The 26,699-nt window shown below is 39.3% G+C and overlaps 1 protein-coding gene across 3 annotated transcripts in view; it reads right to left on the bottom strand.

Annotated features, from left to right (window-relative positions):
* Positions 1-14,086: 14,086 nt before the first annotated feature.
* FGD5 (FYVE, RhoGEF and PH domain containing 5) overlaps positions 14,087-26,699 on the bottom strand; it is a 147,343-nt gene continuing 134,730 nt past the window's right edge. For all 3 annotated transcript variants that reach the window (XM_077116435.1, XM_077116436.1, XM_077116437.1), the window contains exons 20-21: positions 15,733-15,887; positions 14,087-15,368 (exon numbers count right to left, since the gene is read on the bottom strand). In XM_077116435.1, the coding sequence (XP_076972550.1) occupies positions 15,332-15,368; positions 15,733-15,887 (192 nt within the window). In that variant the 3' untranslated portion in view covers positions 14,087-15,331. The remainder of the gene's footprint in view (positions 15,369-15,732; positions 15,888-26,699) is intronic.

Raw genomic sequence — 26,699 nt, 5'->3', positions numbered from 1 at the left:
CTGGCCCTGGCACTAAGGGATTGACAGTGCCTTCCAGAATAAAAGGGGGAAAAGAAATGTAAAAAAAAGTAAGGTATCAGGGCTGAAAGAGTTAAAATGGAGTTGAGAGGCTATTCTGGAGGCTACTATTATGTAAGCTTCAGCTAGATACTGCTAATTGCCATGGTTTGTCAAACTCCAACAAACATCATTCCTTTTAACCCTGAAGAACACCTAGGGCTCTGAGACTCTACAGAAGTTTTATGTACTAAGTTTACTTTCCTGAAACCTATAACCTCGAAAGGGTTCCTGAGCGAGATAACTCCTGAAACCCAGCGGGGCCAGTCTCTCCTATAGTAACAACTAATTACATCTCCCTGCCCTATTTTGTTGACACCTTTTTTAACATGAAAAGGTTAGAATGGGGTCTTTAGACCAAAGACCCCTATAAATTGGGAGTAGGATTAAGGGAGAAGGAGTAATTATAGCAGAGAAGATAGGACTTAAAAAACAAGTATGATTGCTGAATTATACTGATGTGTTTTTTAGCTTCCAGTGTTTAGGAGCAGCTAGAAGGAAAAAACCTGAAAATGTGGAATAGTAACCCATACCAAACTCTGAAATCTATACTGTAATTACATTTAAAATGCACTTTGAAACAGCCAAAATGTCCATCAACAGAAGAATGGCTAAACAAACTGTGGTATATACATACGATGGAATATTATGCAGCTTTAAGACAAGATAAACTTATGAAGCATGTAATAACATGGATGGACCTAGAGAACATTATGCTGAGTGAGTCCAGCCAAAAACTAAAGGACAAATACTGTATGGTCCCACTGATGTGAACGGACATTCGAGAATAAACTTGGAATATGTCATTGGTAACAGAGTCCAGCAGGAGTTAGAAACAGGGTAAGATAATGGGTAATTGGAGCTGAAGGGATACAGACTGTGCAACAGGACTAGATACAAAAACTCAAAAATGGACAGCACAATAATACCTAAGTGTAAAGTAATCATGTTAAAACACTGAATGAAGCTGCATCTGAACTATAGGTTTTTTTTTTTACTATTATTATTACTTTTATTTCTTTTCTCTATATTAACATTTTATATCTTTTTCTGTTGTGTTGCTAGTTCCTCTAAACCGATGCAAATGTACTAAGAAACGATGATCATGCATCTATGTGATGATGTTAAGAATTACTGATTGCATATGTAGAATGGTATGATTTCTAAATGTTGGGTTAATTTCTTTTTTTTCTGTTAATTAATTAAAAAAACCATACATACACACACAAAAAAATGCACTTTGAAAATTATTATTTTTTGGTATATATATTTCACGATTAAAAAATTAAATAAATATCAAAGAAAAAAGAGTAAGTTTGGCTATTAATCTGTGCTTTACCAGTTGTGAATATGACCCTGGCCAAGGTTTCTAATGACAGATTTCCTCCTCTGTATAATGGGGACAATGATAGAACTCACTTCAGCACACTGTTAGATGAAATAACAAGGTTAAGGTACTTAGTTATAGCACTTTGTGCACAGATATTTGCTATTTTTTGTTGCTAATGATCATATTAAGGTCTGAGAGTTTGAGAGAGGTCGGCATTGTTTGGCTGCTGATTTAACAATGATGTTTGACTAGGAGCTTAAAAGATCAATAACATCAAATCAGCCTCCCCAATATCACTTCATGTTTCATGAGCATATAATAAATGTAAATAATTACCATATTATGAATTGCCCTGTAGGTATTGTTTGTTCATTAAACCCTACCTTCTCTGTGTAACTCCACCATCACCTTTGGTCTCTCTATCCCACTCTTCACGAGTATTTGGGCTATGGCCATTCTAACTTTTTCATGTTGGAAGGTGCTGCCCATACTATGGGGTACGGAGATGGAACTAGCTGATGTTCTGGAGAGGCTGGGCTAGGTTTCAGGACTCATCTGGTCCAGGGACCCATCTGGAGGTTGTAGGTTTCTGGAAAGTTACTCTAGTGCATGGAACCTTTGTAGAATCTTATGTATTGCCCTAGGTGTTCTTTAGGATTGGCTGGAATGGTTTTGGTTGGGTTTTGGCAAGTTATGATAGGTAGCAATCTCTAACTAAGCTTGTGTAAGAGCAACCTCCAGAGTAACCTCTCAACTCTATTTGAACTCTCTCTGCCACTGATACTTTATGCCCTGTAAGCATTTTAGCACCTATCATCTTCCAAATCCATGGCGAGGCACACAGCCCTTACACTATGTTAATTCAAAACATAGTATTCTTTTCAGAAGATTTGATCCAGAGAGTGGGCATTGTGGGTGAATCTCCAGTACCACCCCACCCCTGTTGATTGGTCTGTGCCAGTTACAGTGACCAATTTCCTGTGACTGGTTCAGGGATGGGCAGAAATAAGTTGTGAACCTGGAAGATGGGGGTAGGAGGTGAAGATTGCAGGATGATTCTGAGAAAGAGCAAACTATAGGAAGCCAATCTCCCCTTCTTGGTGGATGTGAACAGGGATGCCTCTAGCCCCAACCATCAGTGGTGCTCATGGAGCAACTTCTTGGGAATCAGCTCTGAATTCAGGCTGACACTATGGACAGCAGGTCAGAGAAACCCAAAGAACTTGGTCCTTCGGGATACTGTCTAACCCAGAAACTGCCTTGCTTTTGAACTGCCTTTTGTTGAGCTAGTTTCCTTATCGTTTATACTAGTTTGAGGTTGGTTTCCTGTTACTTGCTGCTGAAGTCATAAAACAAAGGCTGAATCAATTAACAGAAGAATATTCTAGTACGTTGTTAACCCTGTCTGGTAGCAGAAAGAAACCTGGGTTCCTGGCTTAGTTCAACCACTCGCAGCTTTTATGGCCTGTGTTCTAGTCATCACTGGAAAAGTTCCATCACTTGTTTTCAGTGATGACACTAAGGTTGGACTAGATGAATTTTTTTCCAGCTTACTTTTTTAAAATTTTATTCTAGTTACCTATATATGTACCCTAATATTTCCCCCTTTTAACCACATTCAAATATATAAGTCCAGTAGTGTTATTTACATTCACAATGTTGTTACCATCACCACCATTGATTACCAAACGTTTCCATCACCTCAAACAGAAACTGTACTCATTAAGCATTAACTCCCCATTCCCTACTCCCATCCTAGCCTCTGGTTACCTGTGTTCTAGTTTCTGACTGTGAATTTGCATATACTCATTATTTCATATCAGTGAGATGGTACAGTATCTTTTTAATGACTTGGTTGTTTCACTCAACTTGATGTCTTCAAGGTTCATCCATTTTGCATCACAATTTCATTCCTTGTTATAGTTTCATTCCTTTTTAGAGGTGAATACATTGTATCAAAATACCACATTTTGTTTATTCATCTGTTGATGGACACAAGTTTCTTCCATCTTTAGGTAATTGTGAATAATGCCACTATCAACATCAATGTGAACATACCTGCTTGAGTCCCTGCTTCATTTCTTTTGGGTAGATACCTAGAAGTGGGCTTGTCAGTTCATATGGTAATTCTAAACTTTCTGAAGAACCACCAAACTGGGTTCCACAGTGGCTGTACCATGTTACAATCCCACTAGTAATGAATGAGCATTTCTATTTCTCCACATCCTCTCTAATGCTTATTATTATTATTTTAAATAGCAACCATTCCAGTGGTTGTGAAATGGCATCTTATTATGATTTTGATTTGCATTTCCCTAATGACTTATGATGCTGAGCATCTTTTCATGTGGTTATTGGCCATTGTGTATCTTCTTTGGAGAACTCTCTATTTTCTCATTTGTTCACTTATTTTTATTGGGTTATCATTTCGTTGTTGAGTTATAGGAGTTCTTTTTATATTCTGGATACTAAAGCCTTATCACTTAGGTGGTTTCCAAGTATTTTCTCCCACTCTGAAGGTTGTCTTTATTTTCATGTTGAAACCCTTCAGTGCACAAAAGTTTTTAAATTTGATGATGTCCTAATTGTTTTTTCCTTTATTGCTTATGCTTTTGGTGTAAAGTGTAAGAAACCATTGCCTAATTCAAGGTTCTGAAGATGCTTCCCTATGTTTTCTTCTAGAAGTTTTGTAGTTTTATTTCTTGCATTTAGGTCTTTGATCCATTTTGAGTTGATTTTTGCTATATGGTGTGAGGTAGGGATCCACCTTCATTCTTTTACATATGGATATCCAGTTTTCCCAGCACTATGTATTAAAGAAACTATTCTTTATTGAATGGACTCGGCACCCTTGTCAAAAATCAGTTGGCTACAGATGTGAGGGTTTATTTCTGAACTCTCAGTTTGATTCCGTTGGTCTATATGTCTGTTCTTGTGCCAGTACCATGCTGTTTTAATTATTGTTGTTTTGTAATATGTTTTAAAATTGGGAGGTGTGAGTCCTCCAATTTCATTCTTTTTCAAGATGTTTTTGGCTATTTACGGTCCCTTACCCTTTCATATAAATTTAACTCTCCAAAGAAGGCTGTTGGAAGTTTGATTAGGATTGCATTCAATCAGTAAATTGCTTTGGGTAAATTGATGTCTGTGCTGGTTTGAGAGGTTGTGTACCCCAGAAAAGCCATGTTCTTTCAATCCTAACCTATACCTGGGACATTCCTATTGCTTGGGTGGGATCTTTTTGATTAAGTTGTTTCCATGGAGATGTGGCCCACCCAATTGTGGGTGGGACCTTTTGACTAGGTGCTTTCCATGGAGATGTGTCTCCACCCATTCAAGGTGGACCTTAATCTACATACTGGGACCCTTCTGGAAAAAAAATCATTCCGGAAAAATTTTAGAGCCGACCCAGAGACATTTGGAGATGTGGAAAAATACCCCAAGGGAAGCTGTTTGAAACCCGAAATCAAAGGACCAGCAGATGCCAGCTGACAAAGGTGTTCTGGATGCCACTGGCCTTTCTTGAGTCAAGATATCTACCTCTGGATGCCTTTGTTTGGACATTTTTATGGCCTTAGAACTATAAACTTGTAACTCAATAAGCCCCCTTTACATACAAAAGCCAATCCATTTATGGTATATTGCATTCCAACAGCATTAGCAAACTAAAACAGCATCTTAACAATATTTAGTCTTCTGATCCTTTAACATTCCATTTATTTAGATCTTTGATTTCCTTTAGCAGTGTTTTATAGTTTTCTACAGTGTACGAGTCCTTTACATCCTTGGTTAGATTTATTTCTAGAGAGATGATTCTTTTAGTTACTGTTGTAAATGGATTATTTTTCTTGATTTCCTCTTCACAGTCTTCGTTATCAGTGCACAGAAATATTACTGATCGTGTGTGTGTGTGTTGCTCTTTTACTCCACCACTTTGCTGAATTTATTAGCTGTAATAACTTTGTTACGGATTTTTCAGGGCTTTCTAAGTATAGGATCATGTCATCTCCAAGTAGGGAAATTTACTTTTTCTTTTCCAATTCACGTCTTTTCCTTTTCTTGCTTAATTGCTCTGGCTAGCATTTCCAATACAATGTTGAAAAACAGTGGCGACGGAGGTCATCCTTATCTAGTTCCTCAACTTAGAGGGAAGATTTAACTCTTTCAGCATTGAGTATGATGTTAGCTGTGGGTTTAATCAAGAAGGGCTGCTGGATTTTGACAACTAATGTTTGTGTCAATTGAGATGATCATTCCCCCCCATTCCATTTATGTATATTACATTAATTGATTTTCTTATGATGATCCTTTCATACCTAGCATAAATCCCACTTGATCATGGTGGGATTTTAATATGCATTTGGGTTCAGTGTGCAAATATTTTGTTGAGGATTTTTTTTTTTGCATCTATATTCATAAGGATATTGATCTGTAATGTTCTTTATTGTGGTATCTTTTTCTGGATTTGATATTAGAATATTGACTTCATAGAATGAGTTAGGAAATGTTTCCTCCTCTTCAATTTTATGGAGATTTTTGAGTGGGATTTATGTTAATTCTTCTTGAAATGTTTGGTAAAATTCACTTGTGAAGCCGATCCCAACTTGGAGGTGGCTGAACCCAGTGTCCTGTTCGACCTGTACATCAACACCTGCCCTAACCAAGGCAGCCGCACTATCCGCACTGAGGAAGCCATCCTCATCTCCCTGTCTGCCCTGCAGCCTGGCCTCACCCAGGCAGGTGCCAGGCCCAGCTGAAGGTTCTCTCTGGCCCAAGAAACTGAAACAGCAGCGTTGAAGCCAGGGGTTCCTACAAGACATCTGGGACAGACATAGCCAAGACCTGTCTCAAAAATAACTTGCTGCCTCCCTCACTTGCTACCAGCAGTGATGGCCTTGACATTGCCTGCTCGCGCCAGGATGTTTGGCACAAAAAGCAGCCCTGAGGCCCTCTCGATGCTCTCAATGGGCACCAGGAAGCGCTCCAGTGGGATTGCCTTGTCCACAGGTGCGTTGGGCATCACATAGGAGTGGAGCTCAATCTGCCCACCTGCTGCCTCCAGGATCAGCACCTTGAAGAAGTACGTCGGCACTGCCACATGGTTCTTACCAATGACCTGGTACTTCACGTAGGACTTTCCATCAGCCTCCGTCCTGTGGGCAGACCCAAGCACATGTCCTTTCAGGGCTTCCTGGGGGCCTGAGGCTTGGTCCAAGCCCATACCACCGCCTCTTCCTCCAGGAAGCCTTCCCTGACCCAAAGTCCACTTCTGTCAAATGCAGGGCAGCCCCTTGAGTGTGAGGCTTCTGTACCTTGCTCAGCTCCCCCACGAGGCTGAACTCTTTCCAGGGAGGGCACTGCCTCTTACCCTGAGGTGTTTTCTTCATGCCCAATACTGAGCCAGGCAGAGTACATGGCAATAAATGCTGCTAAAAGAAAAAAAAAAATTATTGATCCATATCTTTGTTATTGGTCTGCTGAGGTTTTCTTTTACTTCTTGGAGTCAGTGTAGGTATTTAGTGTGTTTCTGAGTTTGTCAATTTCTTCTAGGTTACCTAGTTTGCTAGTGTACAGTTACTCATAGACCTTTCTGTTCTGTGGGTTTGGAAGTAATGTTACCCATTTCATTTCTAATTTTTGTTATTTGTATTGTCATTTTTTCTTTGGGTAGCTAAAGTTTTGTTGATTTTACTGATCTTTAAAAATAATTAACTTTGGGTTTTATTAATTCAATTTTTTAAAATTCTTTTGCTCTACTCTTTGTTATTTCCTCCTCCCTCCTGTTTGCTTTGGGTGTAGTTAAAGCTCTTCTTTTTCTAGATCCTCCCATTGTGAGGTTAATTCTGTGATGTGAGGTCTTTCTTTTTTAATGTACATATATATAGCTATAAATTTCCCTTTCAGCACTGCCATTGCTACTTCCCATCAGTTTTGGCACAGTATATTTTCATTTTCATTTTCCTCAACGTATTTCATAATTGCCCTAGTGATTTCTACTCTGACCCATTGGTTGCTTTAAAAGTGTGTTAATTTCCACATATTTGTTAATTTTCCAGTTCTGTTATTTAATTTTTAGCTTCATGCCATTGTGGCTGGAGATGATAATTGTATGATTTTACTACTTTGACTTTATAGAGACTAGTTTTGTGACCTAACCATATGGTTTAACCTGTAATAATCCATGTGTACTAGGGAACCATGTACAGTTCTGCTACTCTTGGGTGAAGTATATCTGTGTTTAATCTAATTGGTTTATAGTATCATTCATGTTTTGTATTTCCTTATTATCTTCTGTCTAGAAGTTCTACCCATTATTGAAAGTGGTATATTTGTCTCCTATATTCATATAGAACCATCTACTTCTCCCTTCAAAGCTGCCAATATTTGCTTCATATACTTTATAAAGTATACATAATGTACATTCATATACATTAGTTGCATGTATATTTATAATTGTTGTCTTCTTGTTGAATTAATCCCTTTATCAGTATATACTAACCTTCTTTGTCCCTTTTAACTTTTTTTTTGACTTAAAGTCTATTTTATCTGATGTTAATATAGCTACCCCAGTTCTCTCTTGATTACTATTTGATTGGTATATATTTTCCATCCTTTCACTTTCAACCTACTTTAATCTTTGAATTTAAGGTGAATCTCTTATAAACAGCATATAGTTGGATTTTTAAAATCTATTCTCCTTTTGACTGGAGAATTTAATCCATGTACATTTTCAGTAACTGAATTAATAATGCAGGATTTTATTCTGCCATTTTGATATTTGGTCTTTGTAAACATACCTTTTTTTGTCCCTCAGTTCTCCTCTTAATGCGTACTTTCATATATATTTTATTTTCTATATTGTACTACTTTGAGCTTATTCTCATTTCTTTCTGTATACATTTTTCATGTATTTTTTTCTGTGGGTTACCATAGGCTAAAATTCAACATCCTAAATATGTAACATTTACATTTGTTTGATGCCAACTTAACTTCAATAGCATACATATATGCTGTTCCTATACCCCTCCATCCTCCTTTTTTCTTGTTCTTGTTACAAACTATGTCTTTATATATTATATCCCAGAACCATAGATTTCTCTTTATTTTGCATGCTTTTGCTTTTTAGATCCTGTAAGAGGCAAAAAGTGGAGTTACATACAAAGATAAAATACACTATTACTAGCATTTCTCATTATCCATATGGTTACCTTTACTAGAGGTTTTTATTTCTTTATGCCCCTTTGATCCACTGTCCAGTGTCCTTTCCTTTCAGGTCTAAAGGACTCCCTGTAGCATTGCTTATAGGGCAGGTCTAAGTGGTGATGAAGTCCTTCAACTCTTACTCACCTGGGAATGTCTTGATCTCTCCCTTACTTTTGAAAAACAGTCTCACCAGGTATAAAATTCTTGGTTGGCAATTGTTTTCACTCTGCATTTAAAATACTTCATCCCATTGCCTTCTTGCTTCTATGGTTTCTGATGAGAAATCAGCACTTACTCTTATTATCTTATTGAGATTCCCTTATACATAACATGATGCTTTTCTCCTGCAGTTTCAGAACTCTCTCCTTGTCTTTGACATTTGACAATTTGACTACTATGTGTTTGGGCATGGTTTTCTTCAAGTTTGTCTTGCTTAGAGTTCACTGGGCTTCTTGAATGTGTATATCCATGTGTTTCATTAAATATGGCAGATTCTCTGCCATTGTGCCTTTGACTATTCCTATTGCTACTTTCTCTCTTTCTTCTCCTTCTGGGATTCCCATAATGTGTATATTGATCAGGATGGCATTGTTGATGCCACGGTGCCCGGGCTAGACTCATCCCTGGGAGTCATCTCCCACACCGCCAGGGATTCACCCATGGATGTCATGTCCCACGTAGGGGAGAGGACAGTGATTTCACTTGCAGAGTTGAGCTTAGAGAGAGTGAGGCCACATCTGAGCAACAAAAGAGGTTCTCCAGGAGTAACTCTTAGACATACCTATAGGTAGGTTTAGCTTCTCTGCTAAATAAGTAAGCTTCAGAAGAGCAAGCCTCAAGATCAAGGGCTTGGCTTATTGATGAAGGTAACTTTTAAAAAAAATCTTTGTCGAATTTGGTGAGGCAAAATAAGCCAGAAACAAAAGAGCAATTATTGTGTTGTCTCCTTCAGAAAATGCTTATAAGAAAATAGAGGCCTAGATTGTAAGCTCTCATAGCAGTCACATTTAGTCCAGTGTTCATTATTATGTCTGGATTTTGAGAGACTCTTTTGTAAATGTATAACCTGGTATTTAGAGATAAGAATAAAGCCAATCAGGTCGGATTAAGGTAATTCAGAACACAGGGGTAAGGAAGACATTGTCTACATTTTAGAACCTCACTTACTCTTTGAGACCAAAGGAAGAAAGGTTTGTTCTGTCTGGAACCTAAATTTTCTGTAGCACATAATCTAACTCAGCCTGTTTGGATAGCTCATCTAAACAATCTTAACACAGGGAGCCCAGAATAAGAATGAGGTCCCTTAATCCTGTAAAGCTTAATGTAATGCCTGGATACATCCCAGCATATATTAAACAGATAATCAAAAAGTATTGGCAAGGTCCCTTGAAGGATGGGAGAAAGAATATGGAACTATTAAACTTTACCACCAGAGAACCCCTGATATGTGCCAAACATTAGTTTTTAATTAGCTAATTAAACAATAGCCTTGAGGCTTTTCTCTTATGAAGTTTATGTATGTAGCAGAGAAGCTTAGCCTACCATAGGTATGCCCAAGAGTCACTTCTGGAGGACCTCTTTTGTTGCTCAGATGTGGTCTCACTCTCTCTAAGCCCAACTCTGCAAGTGAAATCGTTGCCCTCTCCCCTACATGGGGCATGACATCCAGGGGTGAATGTCTCCCTGGCGGCATGGGAGATGACTCCCAGGGATGGGTCTGGCCCTGGTGCTTTGAGATCAACAATGCCATCCTGACGAAAAGAAGTGTAACAAATAAGGTATCAGTGGCTGAGAGAGTTCAAATAGTGTCGAGAGACTACTCTGGAAGTCACTCTTCTTAAAGCTGCAGTTAGGCACTGCTACTTACATAGCTTGCCAAACTCCAACCAAAACCATTCCAGCCAATCCTAAAGAACACCTAGGGCAATACAGAAGATTCTACAAAGGTTCCATGCACTAGGGTAACTCTCTAGAAACCTGTAACCTCCAGATGGGTCTCTGGACCAGGTAAGTCCTGAAACCTAGAGGGGCCAGCCTCTCCAGAACATCAGCTAGTTCCATCTCCGTACCCCATATTACTGACAGCCTCTCCCAACAGGAAAAAGTTAGAATAGTCATAGCCCAAATACTCCTAAAGAGTGGGATAGAGAGACCAAAGGTGATGGTGGAAATATACAGAGAAGGTAGGGTTTAACAAACAAGTATGATTGCTGAATCATTGTATTGATATTTCTTTTAGTCTCCTTATCTTAGAGAAGCTAGAAATTAAAGCTGAAAATTGTGGAACTGTAACCCATACCAAACTCGGAAACCTGTTCTACAACTAATTGTTGTGCTGTGCTTTGAAATTTATTGCTTTTTTGTATATATGTTATTTTTTCACAAAAAGAAAAAAAAAGTCAATTGTGATGATAAAAAAAAATTTATTCCTTCTGGCGTCCAATGTTCTGGAGCAGCTAGAAAGGAAAAATCTGAGATGATGATGGTAGCTTACGACAAACTCTGGGATTTGTCCTGTAACTACTTGTTGAAGAGTGCTTTGAAAACTATTGCTTTTTTCTTTCTTTGCTTTGTATATATGTTATATTATACAATAAACAAAAGTTAAAAACTAATCTTTGTCCAGTGTGTCCGAAGTCTGGTTTTCTTTCTTTATGGTTTTTGGACTTTTACCTTTTTCCTTTGGATGGACCATCATTTCTGTTTGTCTTGGAATGGCTTGTCACACACTGTATATTTTAGTGTGTTAATTCTGGGACTTAGTCCCTGAGCTCTCTGTTCCTTAAGTTTGTATACAGCTAGTGATATGACAAAGATTTCCTGGAGTGTCAGGAGCAAACAAAAACAAACCACAGCAGAAAAAAACCAAAAACTCCACCTGTCACAGTCTTTGCAAATTGGTTTTGCTTGGTTTGGTGCTGTCCTTCAGAATTTAGCCCTCCTATCAAGAGCAGCCAGCAGTGACAGTAAAGTACAGGGTCCTGTCTGTCTTTTCTGAGCTGAGCCTGGGTCTTGTCTTGGTCTTGTGCTTGCTCCTGGCCGTAGGAATTCCCTGGCCAACAGGAATTTGAATATCAGCTCTACTTCCTATGAGATAGACTGCCCTGAAAGTAGAGAAGTGTGTGTGTGGGGGTGGGGGGATGGGGGGGTGGTAGAAAGAGTTGCTGTAGTCTATTTCTTAGATGGATACTCTTTTGTCCCGTGCCACTTCAACTTAATTGTTTCTTATACTGCTTTAGCTGCCAGCAAGCTGCTTCTGCCTGCAGGGCAAATCCTGGGAGGGTAAGCAGAGATGAGATTCCTGGCCCAGTCCTCTAGTCTGCCACCCGATAGATTGGCACCAACATACAGGCACCCCACTATGTGCATCAAAAGGTTACTCTGCTCCCTCCAAAACAGGGCCAAGGACCCATGATGGGAATGCAGGCTGACTCCAAACTTTGCTGCGGAGGGGGTGGGAAAGGGACCAGCAAGGGCACCAAGAGCTTCTCCTACAGTTTTTTTTTTTAACTTGTGTTTTCTTGATCTGGCATTCACCCAGAAACTTCAACCCTCTGTTTTCTGGAGTTTTGAAGATGGCTCTGCCACATTTTGACAATTATCCAAAGATTCTGTGAGGGACTGGCACCCTGGAGCGTCTTATTCATGAGCTTGGATGATCAGAAGCCTCAATGAACTCTTCAGGCCATTTTTAGCAGTGATAAGATGAACTCCAACTAACATGAAGGAACACTAACTAACCATGTTATGCCTCTGTCACTGAAGACTGAGTATTTAGCATATCAGCTGGGGGTATTTAGCATAAGCCCCCTCACTGCACACCTCTACTCAGACTGCACTTGAAAATGAACTGGTCATTCAGTCAGCCTGACCAGAAAATCTCAAGATCACATTTCTGATTAATTATTAGGACCTCGATGTCCACTGATAGTACTGTATTTTGTTTCTAGTGTGCATTGTGTTAGTAATAATAAAGAGTTCTATTTATCAAGATCAATCCAGATGGAAAAACAAAGTCTGCAGAGATAGTTCAAAGCCACTGTAATGTCAAATAAGTGATGCTTGCTTTCAGTAAAATCCTAATTTTATCTAGTTTTATTAATTTTGCAAAGCAGGCAGAGGCCAACCCGCAGAAGCCTCTGATCCACATGGGAAGAGCTCTGGGGGAGGTAATTAAAACAACAGAAGGGAAAAAGAACCTAATTGTGCCAGACCCTTTCCAGGCCTTGTTTCTCCTCCCTTCCATTTTCATAGTTAGGAAGGAAGGTCTTTTTGTGTTTGTTTGTTTGTTTTTTGTAAGAGAACAGGACCTGTGGTTTTATTTTTACTTTTTATAATAATACCTAATCCACTCATTCAGTTTGTTTTTCAGACCACTTTCACAAACATTCACTGAGCCTTACCACCTCAACCCTTGGAGAGACACGGGAATAGTCTCCAGTTCACAGGTGAAGAAACTAAGGCTCAGAGCTAGGGAAGTGAGTCACTTGCCCAGGGCCTGTGTTTCCTAATTCCTGGGCCACGCATTGGCACAGTCCAGCCTGCTTCCTCCTGATCACTGTAGTCTCTGCTGGAGGAGTGAGCAGGGGGCTACTGTGAGCCCAGGAAGCACAGGAGCAAAGCAGACAGAGGGGAAGTCTTCAGGAAGCATCTCCATGGTGTCAAGCCATCCCTTCTCCAGCCTTTGGGAAGAGCTTCAGAGAAGATGCTACAGCACCATCCACATGACTCAGGGCAGGAGCCCCTGACAGAGATGAATGACACAACTGTGTGAAATGGGCTGGATGATAAGGAAGGTAAGGGAGGTGCAACAAGCAAAGTCAGCCAGTAGAAATTAGCCAGAAATGCATTCACAAAGAACCAAGGGAAGGACATGTGAAAAAAAGATCCAGTAAAACACATGAAGCCTTGCCCAGTAAAAACGGGCTGGGAGGACTTGGTGGCCCTTCTTGGTTTCCTTTCATAAAACCCATTCAGATGTTTTACTTATAATCCAGATGGTCTTTTAAGGTAACATTCACTAAGAAATGAAAGCACTATAACCTTTTTTTTTTTTTTTTTTACAGAGTATCAAACATGGGATATTATAAAGTGAAAGGGGCCTTGAAAAGACTTTCAGGCACATTAATCCTGTCTGGTGCTCATAAACTGACAATGCAGGGCCGTGCATGACAAGTGGGGGGAAACTCCCACAGCCTGGTACTGAGGTCTTGCTGTGCTTTTTAAAAGTTCAGAGGGTCTAATAGGCTCATTTAAATACATTTAATGATGAAAATGATTCAATTAGAATTAAGCCCTCAAAAATTTAAGAGGCCTACCTAAATTTGTTAGGTTGAATCACAAATTAAATGTCTAATGCAAACATTTTTAAAAGAATTGCAAACTAGAAAAACTTTCCCCTGAAAATATTTAATGTAAATAACTCCTTAAGATGGTGCTTTTTACAAAAGGTTTGTCGCAAATGCTTTTTTTTGGGGGGGGGGGGGACAGGGGCAGCAGGAGGGTGGAGGGTGGGGATGGGTTATCAGAAAATAATACAATTGTTTTTTATTGCAATGAGTGTAACAAGGAATCCCACCCCCCACACACCCCTTGCTTTATGTGAAAAACTGTCAAGCATAATGAGCAAGTCATCAACGGGAGATGATTTAGCCCCAAGACATTCAGAGAATATCTTCAAGCCACTACTTTTGCGCTCCCTCTGTGTCCAGAGCCATCTGCTAAAACCACGAGTTCACCTCTACCACGAGTTCACCTCTGATTATATCTCGTTTGCTCTTTCTAGCTCTTTCAAAAACTAAAAAGGCTTCAGTAATACAGCTGAGGGTCACCATATCTAAAATAAGCACAGGTTTCCATAAAAGTAACATTTTCAGCTCCTGTGTGGGTAAACACAGGAAGGCACACAATAAATTAAAGTAGACTTTGACTCTTCAGAGGGGTTTACGGTGACCTCTGGGGAGGGCTGGATCTGCCAACGGCTGAGTTTCCAGCATGGTGCAGTGTTGAGGACTCCTGCGGGAAGGAATGAATCTCTCCTTCAATAAGTTATGGCAGCAGAGGTCACGTGATGGGAAAGACCTTCTCTTCCTACAAGGGCGAGTGGCCCCTCCACTATACCGAGGGCCTTCCAAGCATCACTCATTTAGGCAGTGACAAGCCACGGCCACGTGTCCATGGGTCAATTTCACATGCACCATTGCTATAGAACTGGTGGCAGGTTAGTCCACAGGACTCCATCTGTTATTTACTTAAGTAAATCACATGGAAAACAAAACTGGAGGTTGTAGCTCAGTAAAATAATAAAGTGCTTTCAGTGAGAGTAGCTGTTTTCTATGGTTGTTTCTCTTTTCATCTGAGGCACCCAAATCAACATGAAAGGTGATAATATTTACCATGAATAAAAATTGTAAAAGCTGGTTTGTACTAAAGAGCCTGCCTATCTAAATGCACTTTTCTGCTGGTCTCTCTGTCTTCATGTCACTAAATCCTGACTCACTGCTGGTTAAAGAAATGGTTTATGACGGGGTGAAGAACACAGAGATAGAAAAGAAGAGGTCCATAAATATTCCTAAAGGGTTCCACTTGTGAAGGTGAAAGAAAGGGAGTTACAGCAAAAAAAGGTCAAGCCCCATGCTGAATCCAAATGTGTGTCCAGATGAGTTGAGACACGGATTAGCTTCTGGAAGTCTCCACATATCAACCCAAGAGTTTATTTTGAGTCCACATACTTGATAACTGCTATAACACACTTGCATCTTCCATGGCCTCAACCCACCTGTAAAAGGAAAGAAAGAGGACACTTGGTTTTGTAGTTCTGTCGACAGAACCTATAACTGATTGAACTTGATCACTATTAGTTTGAGGGCAAGGACCATGCCATTTTCACATTTGTTTCCTTGGACTTAGCAAGAGGTCTGGAACACGGTGCAAAAACTTGCTCAATCAATGCAAGTCTGTATGAATGAATCACAATAGTCTAAAAATTCTTTTGACCAGGAATAGGTAGTTCCGCTATCTGCTACAGTTCAAATCCTACTTGATATGATGCCTGGAGAAGAACCGAAGCTAACCCCCTGGGTAACAACTCATTTAGTTTGGAGAGGGAAGCAATGTAAATAAAGCATTAATTTTCTTGGTACCTCTCAGCTGAATTAGTATCCTCCGCTTTGAAGCTATAAAATAGGGTTTTCTTGTGGTAAAGGTGAAAAATTGGTCCTACTTCACTGCTGCCCTCTTCCTTTTCTGGGGCAATGGTGAAACCCAGCAGAGGCATACTCTCCATGGCTACTTTGTCCTGCAGAGGGCAAAAGGAAAACTAAATTAAATACAGTCAAGAGCTTTAGCACTTACTGTTACACTCAATTTAAGATGCATGAAGAGTCCTCTGTGCAGGGCATCCTTTGGAATCTGCAGAATAACCACATAAATTCTCCATCCCTACTTCCCCATCAGGACCCGTCAGGAGGAAGCAAAGAAACTTAACATATCCTGACAGCCTACCAGGGGCCAAGTATTTGCACATTCTTGTTTAATCTTCACAAGAATCACAGGTGTCACCAACATTCTAAGAGGAAACTGAGGCTCAGAAAAGGTAGATATCTTCCCCCAGCTCTCATAACTAGGGAGAGCAGAGCCAGAATTTGGACTCACAACCACTGTCTAATCTTTGTGCTGACTTGATTAGTCAATGACTTGGTTAGTTTTCCAGAGCTATCTCTGAGAGCATTTTCTGTATGAATTCCCCCACATCCTCAGTCACAGTGCCTAAATAAGGGACACTCAGAGTGTCTGTGCTACAAAGCTGCTAACAATTCAATGAGATGTATCCAGAGGAACACAGATGGATCTTTAAAACAGTGCTCAGTGGAAAAAAGATTTTAATTAAAAGATATACTCAGTTATGTATATTAAAAATTATATACATCTCAAATGCACATAAAGATAAAATGAATCAAGCACATTAGGATGGTTGTGGGAAGAGGAGGAATAGGAGTGCATCAAATTTGTAAGAGTCAGTTTTCGAAGATTGTTAGGTCAGAAAAAGCATTTGACAAAACTCAATACCCACTCATGATATACTCAGCACACCAGGAACAGAAGAGAACTTCCTCAACCTGACAAACGGCAGCTACAGGATGACTACAGCCAAAATCAAACTTGGTGGTGAAGTACTGAATACTTTTCTCCTAAGACTGGGAACAAGGCAAGAGGATGACAACACTCACCAGTTCAACACTGAAATGGAGAGCCCAGCCACTGCATCAAGGCAAGAAAAGAAATTAGACACAAAGATCAGAAAGGAAGATTCAAAACTATCCGTACTTGAAAAGGATATGTTTGATTACGAAACAACTACTAGAACTAATAATTCTAGCAAGGACATGAGATAACTGATTTTTAAAATATATATACTAGCAATAAACAACTGGAAAATAAACTCCATTTACAATAGCATTCAAAATAGAAAATACTTAGGAATAAATTTAACAAATACAAAACCTCTACACTAAAAACTACAAAATATAAGAGAAAAGGAGAACTAAATAAATGAAGAATCATACCATGTTCATGGATCAGAAGACTCGATATCAATTCTCCCCAAAATGATCTACAGATTCAACAATCCCTATCATAATACCAGCAGGCTTTTTTTTCGGGGGGGGGGGGGGGGAAGAGACTGACAAGTTGATTCTAAAGTTTCTATGGAAATACAAAAGACCTAGAATACACAAAACAATCTTGCAAAAGAAGGACAAAGTTGGGAGATTTATACAACCTGACTTAAAAATTTACTGTAAAAGTTATAGGAATCAAGGCAATATATGATATTTGCAAGAGGACTGATAAAATCAATGAAATCTCTTGAGAGCCCAGAAACAGATCCTTTAGTCAGTCATTTGATGTTTAACAAAGACACCAAAATAATCCAACACGGAAAGGGAAGTTTTTTCAACAAATACTGCTAGAACATCTGCATAGCCATAAGTGAAAAAAAAAAAAAAGAAAGAAAGAAACTCTACCCCTATCTCACAATATACACAAAAACTAATTTGAGGTAGATCTAAATGTAAATTTAACCATAAAGTTTTCAAGAGGAAATATAGGAGAGTATCTCTGTGACTTGCTGTTGACAGAGGTTTTTTTTAGGACAAATAAAACAATAGCCACAAAAGAAAACATTGATGGTTAGACTTCAAAGTGAAAAACTTTTGTTCATGAAAAAAAATAAAACATTAAGAATAGGCAAGCCACAGGCTGGAAGGGAATATTTGCAAAATATTTATCTGACAAAGGATTGGGTATTCAGGATACATAAAGAAATTCCTATAATCCAATTAAAAATGACAACCTTTTTTTTTTTGTTTGTTTTTAAGGGGCCTAAGATCTAATTACTGCCTCATAGGAAAGAGATATAAATGATCAATAAGCACATAAAAAATACCATGTGCTTAGTATAATTAGTCACTAAGGAAATCTAAATTAAAACCACACTTAGGTACAACTACCCCCCCTCAACAAAAAGGCTATAATTAAAAAGACTGCCAACAGCAAATGTTGGCAAAAATGTGGAACATCTTAGACCTTTCAAATCCTCATGCAAGTTCATGGGAGTATAAAATGGTACAATCATTTTCAGAAAGAGCTCTGGCAAATCCTTATGGACCAAGCATACATCCATTTTATGATCCAGCAATACCAATCCTAGATATTTAATTTAGTGAAATAAAAACTTAATGCTCACACAAAAACCTGCACAAATATTTGAAATGGCTTTAATGCTCCAAACTAGAAACAACCCAAATGTCCTTCAACTGACAAATGAACTGTGGTATATCCACAAAATGGAGTGTTACCCACCAATAAAAAGGAATGCGCTATTGCTATATGCAACAACACGGATGAACTTAAAAACATTCTGAATGGAAGAAGTCACATAAGATTTCATTTATATGAAAATCTCAGAGGCAAAACTAACCAATGGTGGAAAAACCTCTGGGTACAGGGTGAGAGTGAGGATTTATATATGCCATGGGGGTTGAATTGTGTCTCCTACAGAAGGCAAACTCAGGCTCCAACCCTGAACCTGTGGGTGTGAACCATTTGTAAATAAGACCTTTGAAGATGTTATCAGTTAAGGCGTTCCCAAGCTGAATGAGAATGGGCCTTAATCCAATATGGGTGTAGTCCTCATATGCAAAGGAAACCGGACCCAGAAGAGAAATAAAGAGAAGCAGCCAGATGCTGGAAATCAGTGGAACCCATAAGAGGAAGAAATACTGCCATGTACATTGCTATGTGACAGAAAAAAACAAGAAACCCTAAAGATTGCTGGCCAGCCAAAAGGTACCCTGGGAGGAAGCAAATCTTCTAGGCTCTGAAACCATTCTAAGCTCTAAAACAATTCCTCTTGTTAAGCCAACCCATAGTAAGGTATTTGTTTTATCAGCCAGGAAATGAATACAGATGCAGTAGTCAAAACTCATCAAATAGTATAAGATTTGTGCATTTCATCATATGTAAATTGTACCTGAAAAGAAAAAAAATATTGACCTCTTAGGAGGAAGGGCACTTTGAAATGCATCAAAAACATAAGATGGTTTGATGAGAGCTAGAGGGATAAATAAATAGGATGGGATAAAGCAAGCATAACAAAATGTTAATTATATAGTAAAATTGTTGGGTATAATGAGCTTTCACTGAAAAATTCTTTCAAATGTTTTACATTAAAAATTTTTATAATTTCTGGGGCCAAGATGGCGGCTTAGTAAGGTACGTGCGTCTTAGTTCCTCCTCCAAAGCAACTACTAGGTGAACTGAAACAGTGCAGAACAGCTCCCGGGGCCATGACAGGGAATGGACACACAGCATACCCCAGTCTGGACTGGCTAGTCTGACTGCGAGACTCGGCTGCGGTGAGATCCCCGAGCGGCGCGCGATTTCCCGAGCAGCGGCAGCTGTGGCGGCCGGAGCTCCTCCCTCCCTCCTTCCCCGGCCGGCTGAGAGTCTCGGAGAGGCAAGTTTCCCAAGCCGAGGCGGCCGGCGCCCCTCTTTTGCGGGCGGCTTCCTGGTCTGGCTACGAGTCTCGGATCAGAGGGCTACCCAAGCCGCGGTGACCCTCCCCCGCGGGCGGCTTCCTGGTCCGGTGGGGAATTCCACAGGCCGCGGCGAACGGTGACCGACACGCCTCCCCCGCGGGCAACTTCCTGGTCCGGTGGCGAATTCCCCGGGCCCGCTGTGGCCGGCGAGCAGCCACAGGGTCCCCTCAAGCCGCGGCGGCTGACGCCCCCACCACGCGCGGCCCCCTGAACCAACGGAGAGAATTGGATCGGAAATCCCCAGGCCGCGGAGATCGGTGACCGGGGGGATCCCTTCCAAACACATGAGACAAACGTGTGCCACGAGCGCCACCTACTGGGCAGGATAAGAAAAACAGAACCCAGAGATTTCACAGAAAAATCTTTCAACCTTGTTGGGTCCGACACCCAGGGAAATCTGACTAAATGCCCAGACGCCAGCAGCAGAAGATCACGGTCCACGCTCAGAAGATTGAGAATATGGCCCAGTCAAAGGAACAAACCAATAGTTCAAATGAGATACAAGAGCTGAGACAACTAATGCTGAATATACGAACAGAAATGGAAAAATGAAATCGATAACTTGAGGGAGGACATGAAGAAGACATGGGCTGAACATAAAGAAGAAATAGAAAAACTGAAAAAACAAATCACAGAACTTATGGACGTGAAAGGATAAAGTAGAAAAGATGGAAAAAACAATGGATACCTACAATGATAGATTTAAAGAGATAGAAGATAGAATTAGTGATTTGGAGGATGGAACATCTGAATTCCAAAAAGAAACAGAAACTATCGGGAAAAGATTGGAAAAATTTGAACAGGGTATCAGGGAACTCAAGGACAATATGAAGCACACAAATATACGTGTTGTGGGTGTCCCAGAAGGAGAAGAGAAGGGAAAAGGAGGAGAAAAACTAATGGAAGAAATTATCACTGAAAATTTCCCAACTCTTATGGAAGACCTAAAATTACAAATCCAAGAAGTGCAGCGCACCCCAAAGAGATTAGACCCAAATAGGCACTCTCCAAGACACTTACTAGTTAGAATGTCAGAGGTCAAGAGAAAGAGGGGATCTTGAAAGCAGCAAGAGAAAAACAATCCATCACATAAAAGGGAAACCCAATAAGACTATGTGTAGATTTCTCAGCAGAAACCATGGAAGCTAGAAGACAGTGGGATGATATATTTAAATTACTAAAAGAGAAAAACTGCCAACCAAGACTCCTATATCCAGCAAAATTATCCTTCAAAAATGAGGGAGAAATTAAAACATTCTCAGACAAAAAGTCATTGAGAGAATTTGTGACCAAGAGACCAGCTCTGCAAGAAATACTAAAGGGAGCACTAGAGTCAGATACAAAAAGACAGAAGAGAGAGGTATGGAGAAGAGTGTAGAAAGAAGGAAAATCAGATATGATATATATAATACAAAAGGCAAAATGTTAGAGGAAAATATTATCCAAACAGTAATAACACTAAATGTTAATGGACTGAATTCCCCAATCAAAAGATAAAGATTGACAGAATGGATTAAAAAACAGGATCCTTCTATATGCTGTCTACAGGAAACACATCTTAGACCCAAAGATAAACATAGGTTGAAAGTGAAAGGTTGGGAAAAGATATTTCATGCAAATAACAACCAGAAAAGAGCAGGAGTGGCTATACTAATATCCAACAAATTAGACTTCAAATGTAAAACAGTTAAAAGAGACAAAGAAGGACACTATATACTAATAAAAGGAACAATTAAACAAGAAGACATAACAATCATAAATATTTACGCACCGAACCAGAATGCCCCAAAATATGTGAGGAATACACTGCAAACACTGAAAAGGGAAATAGACTCATATACCATAATAGTTGGAGACTTCAATTCACCACTCTCATCAATGGACAGAACATCTAGACAGAGGATCAATAAAGAAATAGAGAATCTGAATTTTACTATAAAGGAGCTAGACTTAACAGACATTTATAGGACATTACAATCCTACAACAGCAGGGTACACCTTTTTCTCAAGTGCTCATGGATCATTCTCAAAGATAGACCATATGCTGGGTCACAAAGCAAGTCTTAACAAATTTAAAAAGATTGAAATCATACACAACACTTTCTCGGATCATAAAGGAATGAAGCTGGAAATCAATAATAGGCAGAGTACCAGAAAATTCACAAATACGTGGAGGCTCAACAACACACTCCTAAACAATGAGTGGGTCAAAGAAGAAATTGCAAGAGAAATTAGTAAATACCTAGAGGCGCATGAAAATGAAAAGACAACATATCAAAACTTATGGGACGCAGCAAAGGCAGTGCTAAGAGGGAAATTTATTGCCCTAAATGCCTATATCAGAAAAGAAGAAAAGGCAAAAATGCAGGAATTAACTGTCCACTTGGAAGAACTGGAGAAAGAACAGCAAACTAATCCCAAAGCAAGCAAAAGGAAAGAAATAACAAAGATTAGAGCAGAAATAAATGAAATTGAAAACATGAAAATAGAGAAAATCAATAAGGCCAGAAGTTGGTTCTATGAGAAAATCAATAAGATTGATGGGCCCTTAGCAAGATTGACAAAAAGAAGAAGAGAGAGGATGCAAATAAATAAGATCAGAAATGGAAGAGGAGATATAACTACTGATCTCACAGAAATAAAGGAGGTAATAACAGGATACTATGAACAACTTTACGCTAATAAATACAACAATTTAGAGGAAATGGACGAATTCCTGGAAAGACATGAACAACCAACTTTGACTCAAGAAGACATAGATGACCTCAACAAACCAATCACAAGTAAAGAAATTGAATTAGTCATTCAAAAGCTTCCTAAAAAGAAAAGTCCAGGACCAGACGGCTTCACATCTGAATTCTATCAAACATTCCAGAAAGAATTAGTACCAACTCTCCTCAAACTCTTCAAAAAAATCGAAGCGGAGGGAAAACTACCTAATTCATTCTATGAAGCCAACATCACCCTCATACCAAAACCAGGCAAAGATATTACAAAAAAAGAAAACTACAGGCCAATCTCTCTAGTGAATATAGATGCAAAAATCCTCAACAAAATTCTAGCAAATCGAATCCAGCAACACATTAAAAGAATTATACATCATGACCAAGTAGGATTCATCCCAGGTATGCAAGGATGGTTCAACATAAGAAAATCAATTAATGTAATACACCATATCAACAAATCAAAGCAGAAAAATCACATGATCATCTCAATGGATGCAGAGAAGGCATTTGACAAGATTCAACATCCTTTCCTGTTGAAAATACTTCAAAGGATAGGAATACAAGGGAACTTCCTTAAAATGATAGAGGGAATATATGAAAAACCCACAGCTAATATCATCCTCAATGGGGAAAAATTGAAAACTTTCCCCCTAAGATCAGGAACAAGACAAGGATGTCCACTATCACCACTATTATTCAACATTGTGTTGGAGGTTCTAGCCAGAGCAATTAGATAAGAAAAAGAAATACAAGGCATCAAAATTGGAAAGGAAGAAGTAAAACTATCACTGTTTGCAGACGATATGATACTATACGTCGAAAACCCGGAAAAATCCACAACAAAACTACTAGAGCTAATAAATGAGTACAGCAAAGTAGCAGGTTACAAGATCAACATTCAAAAATCTGTAGCATTTCTATACACTAGCAATGAACAAGCGGAGGGGGAAATCAAGAAACGAATCCCATTTACAATACTTAGGAATAAATTTAACTAAAGAGACAAAAAACCTATATAAAGAAAGCTACAAAAAACTGCTAAAAGAAATCACAGAAGACCTAAATAGATGGAAGGGCATACCGTGTTCATGGATTGGAAGACTAAATATAGTTAAGATGTCAATCTTACCTAAATTGATTTACAGATTCAATGCAATACCAATCAAAATCCCAACAACTTATTTTTCAGAAATAGAAAAACCAATAAGCAAATTTATCTGGAAGGGGAGGGTGCCCCGAATTGCTAAAAACATCTTGAGGAAAAAAAACGAAGCTGGAGGTCTTGCACTGCCTGACTTTAAGGCATATTATGAAGCCACAGTGGTCAAAACAGCATGGTATTGGCATAAAGATAGATATATCGACCAATGGAATCGAATAGAGTGCTCAGATATAGACCCTCTCATCTATGGACATTTGATCTTTGATAAGGCAGTCAAGCCAACTCACCTGGGACAGAACAGTCTCTTCAATAAATGGTGCCTAGAGAACTGGATATCCATATGCAAAAGAATGAAAGAAGACCAATATCTCACACCCTACACAAAAGTTAACTCAAAATGGATCAAAGATCTAAACATTAGGTCTAAGACCATAAAACAGTTAGAGGAAAATGTAGGGAGATATCTTATGAATCTTACAATTGGAGGCAGTTTTATGGACCTTAAACCTAAAGCAAGAGCACTGAAGAAGGAAATAAATAAATGGGAACTCCTCAAAATTAAACACTTTTGTGCATCAAAGAACTTCATCAAGAAAGTAGAAAGACAGCCTACACAATGGGAAACAATATTTGGAAACGACATATCAGCTAAAGGTCTAGTATCCAGAATCTATAAAGAGATTGTTCAACTCAACAACAAAAAGACAGCTAACCCAATTACAAAATGGGAAAAAGACTTGAATAGACACCTCTCAGAGGAGGAAATACAAATGGCCAAAAGGCACATGAAGAGATGCTCAATGTCCCTGGCCATTAGAGAAATGCAAATCAAAACCACAATGAGATATCATCTCACACCCACCAGAATGGCCATTATCAACAAAACAGAAAATGACAAGTGCTGGAGAGGATGCGGTGAAAGAGGCACACTTATCCACTGTTGGTGGGAATGTCAATGGTGCGACCACTGTGGAAGGCAGTTTGGCGGTTCCTCAAAAAGCTGAATATAGAATTGCCATACGACCCAGCAATACCATTGCTGGGAATCTACTCAAAGGAATTAAGGGCAAAAACTCAAACGGACATTTGCACACCAATGTTTATAGCAGCGTTATTTACAATTGCAAAGAGATGGAAACAGCCAAAATGTCCATCAACAGACGAGTGGCTAAACAATCTGTGGTATATACATACGATGGAATATTATGCAGCTTTAAGACAGGATAAAATTATGAAGCATGTAATAACATGGATGGACCTAGAGAACATTATGCTGAGTGAGTCTAGCCAAAAACTAAGACAAATACTGTATGGTCCCAATGATGTGAATCGACATTCGAGAATAAACTTGGAATATATCATTGGTAACAGAGTTCAGCAGGAGTTAGAAACAGGGTAAGATAATGGGTAATTGGAGCTGATGGGATACAGACTGTGCAACAGGACTAGATACAAAAACTCAAAAATGGACAGCACAATAATACCTAATTGTAGAGTAATCATGTTAAAACACTGAATGAAGCTGCATCCGAGCTATAGGTTTTTGTTTTGTTTTGTTTTGTTTTGTTCTTACTATTATTACTTTTATTTTTTTTCTCTATATTAACATTCTATATCTTTTTCGGTTGTGTTGCTAGTTCTTCTAAACCGATGCAAATGTACTAAGAAACGATGATCATGCATCTATGTGATGATGTTAAGAATTACTGATTGCATATGTAGAATGGTATGATTTCTAAATGTTGGGTTAATTTCTTTTTTTCCGTTAATTAATAAAAAAAAAAAAGAAAAAATTTTTTTATAATTTTATAAATATAAAGATGGCTATATACTTTTGACAGTCTAAACAATACCCTTTTTACTTTCTCCCAGGACTGTTAGTGAACAGAAAGTTGCACTGGGTTTGTCACCTCAGAGTCCATGATGGGTTCATGTTTAGCACAGACAGTGTAAAAGTCCTGACCATTTTATTCTAGTCTTTTTTCTTTGATGGAATTTGAAAGCTCTTTCCAGACCTTGGAAAAGATTTTTTGAGAAGTTCCGTAAGTTCCTCTGCTGGGAACAACTGCTGCAGAGCTATAAATTCATCTTTTAAGATCAACTTATGCTGATACTTTCATGACAGTTGTTGCTCAGAACCAAGAGACTCTGGGTTTTCTGTTCTCAGACAGGATTCACTTATCTTTGGTGGTTATTTAAATACCACTAACCTTCATTTATCTGAGCCAAATTTCTTGCCAAAGTGTGTTCTGTGCAACAATAGTTCTGCACTGTGCTTTGTGAGGAAAGAGCCTGCAACCAGGCTGGCTTGGGAAACCACCGAGTCTTAGAGATTCCCAGTGTGCCTCAGTAGACCAGAGGTTCTAAGAAGTCCTGGCATGAGGCTTACTCGGGGTTCCCTCAGAACCCAGTTTTAAAGGAACACCTGTGGGTGTGTCCTGTGGAAGCCCTTCTTGAGAAGATGCTGCTCTAGGCTGCAGAAAAGTATCAAATTTCACCTTGTTCTGAGAAGATCAAAATTCTCCTCAGAGCAGAAAGCCCAATCCCTGGACATGTGAGCAAAGGGCTGTCAGAGCCGGCTTGGCTTACACCTCGTGGGTACCCTCCCACTATCTATCTGCTTCCCTACAGGCCTCTGTGATCCCTGCGGACAGGGACGACTGCAACTGTCATAAGCTGCAGGTCCTTTCCGAGCCAAGCTTTGTGCCCCCAAAGAAGAAGGTGCCTTTTGCACATTCTCCAGCATTTGTGGGCAGGGAAGAACAGCCCAGCCCTGTGCCCACGTGCCCATCCCAATAGGGTCTGCAGCCTGTCAGAATGCATGTAAGTACCCTATTCATTTAGCCCATAGAAGCCACCAGATTGAGACCTGGAGGTGGATATCTTTCACAGCCTCCTTGGAGGACGAACACAACCCCATACATTTCTACTCCAGAAGCAGGCTTGATTTCTAAGGCTCTGTCACCTATGATTTGGTAGACATAAATGTAAGATGTTCTATACAAATATAAATTTAAGTTTTATTTCATAAAAGAGTTACCATGAGGTGATACATAGTTCCCTAACAACAAAAACACAAACTGGACTGAAAGTTCAATAGCTTCTGCCAAGCTGCTAGATTC

Source organism: Tamandua tetradactyla, chromosome 9 (assembly GCF_023851605.1).
Source record: "Tamandua tetradactyla isolate mTamTet1 chromosome 9, mTamTet1.pri, whole genome shotgun sequence".
Taxonomy (NCBI): domain Eukaryota; kingdom Metazoa; phylum Chordata; class Mammalia; order Pilosa; family Myrmecophagidae; genus Tamandua; species Tamandua tetradactyla.
Note: the sequence above shows the minus strand (reverse complement) of the source record. Positions and strands in the feature narration are given on the sequence as shown.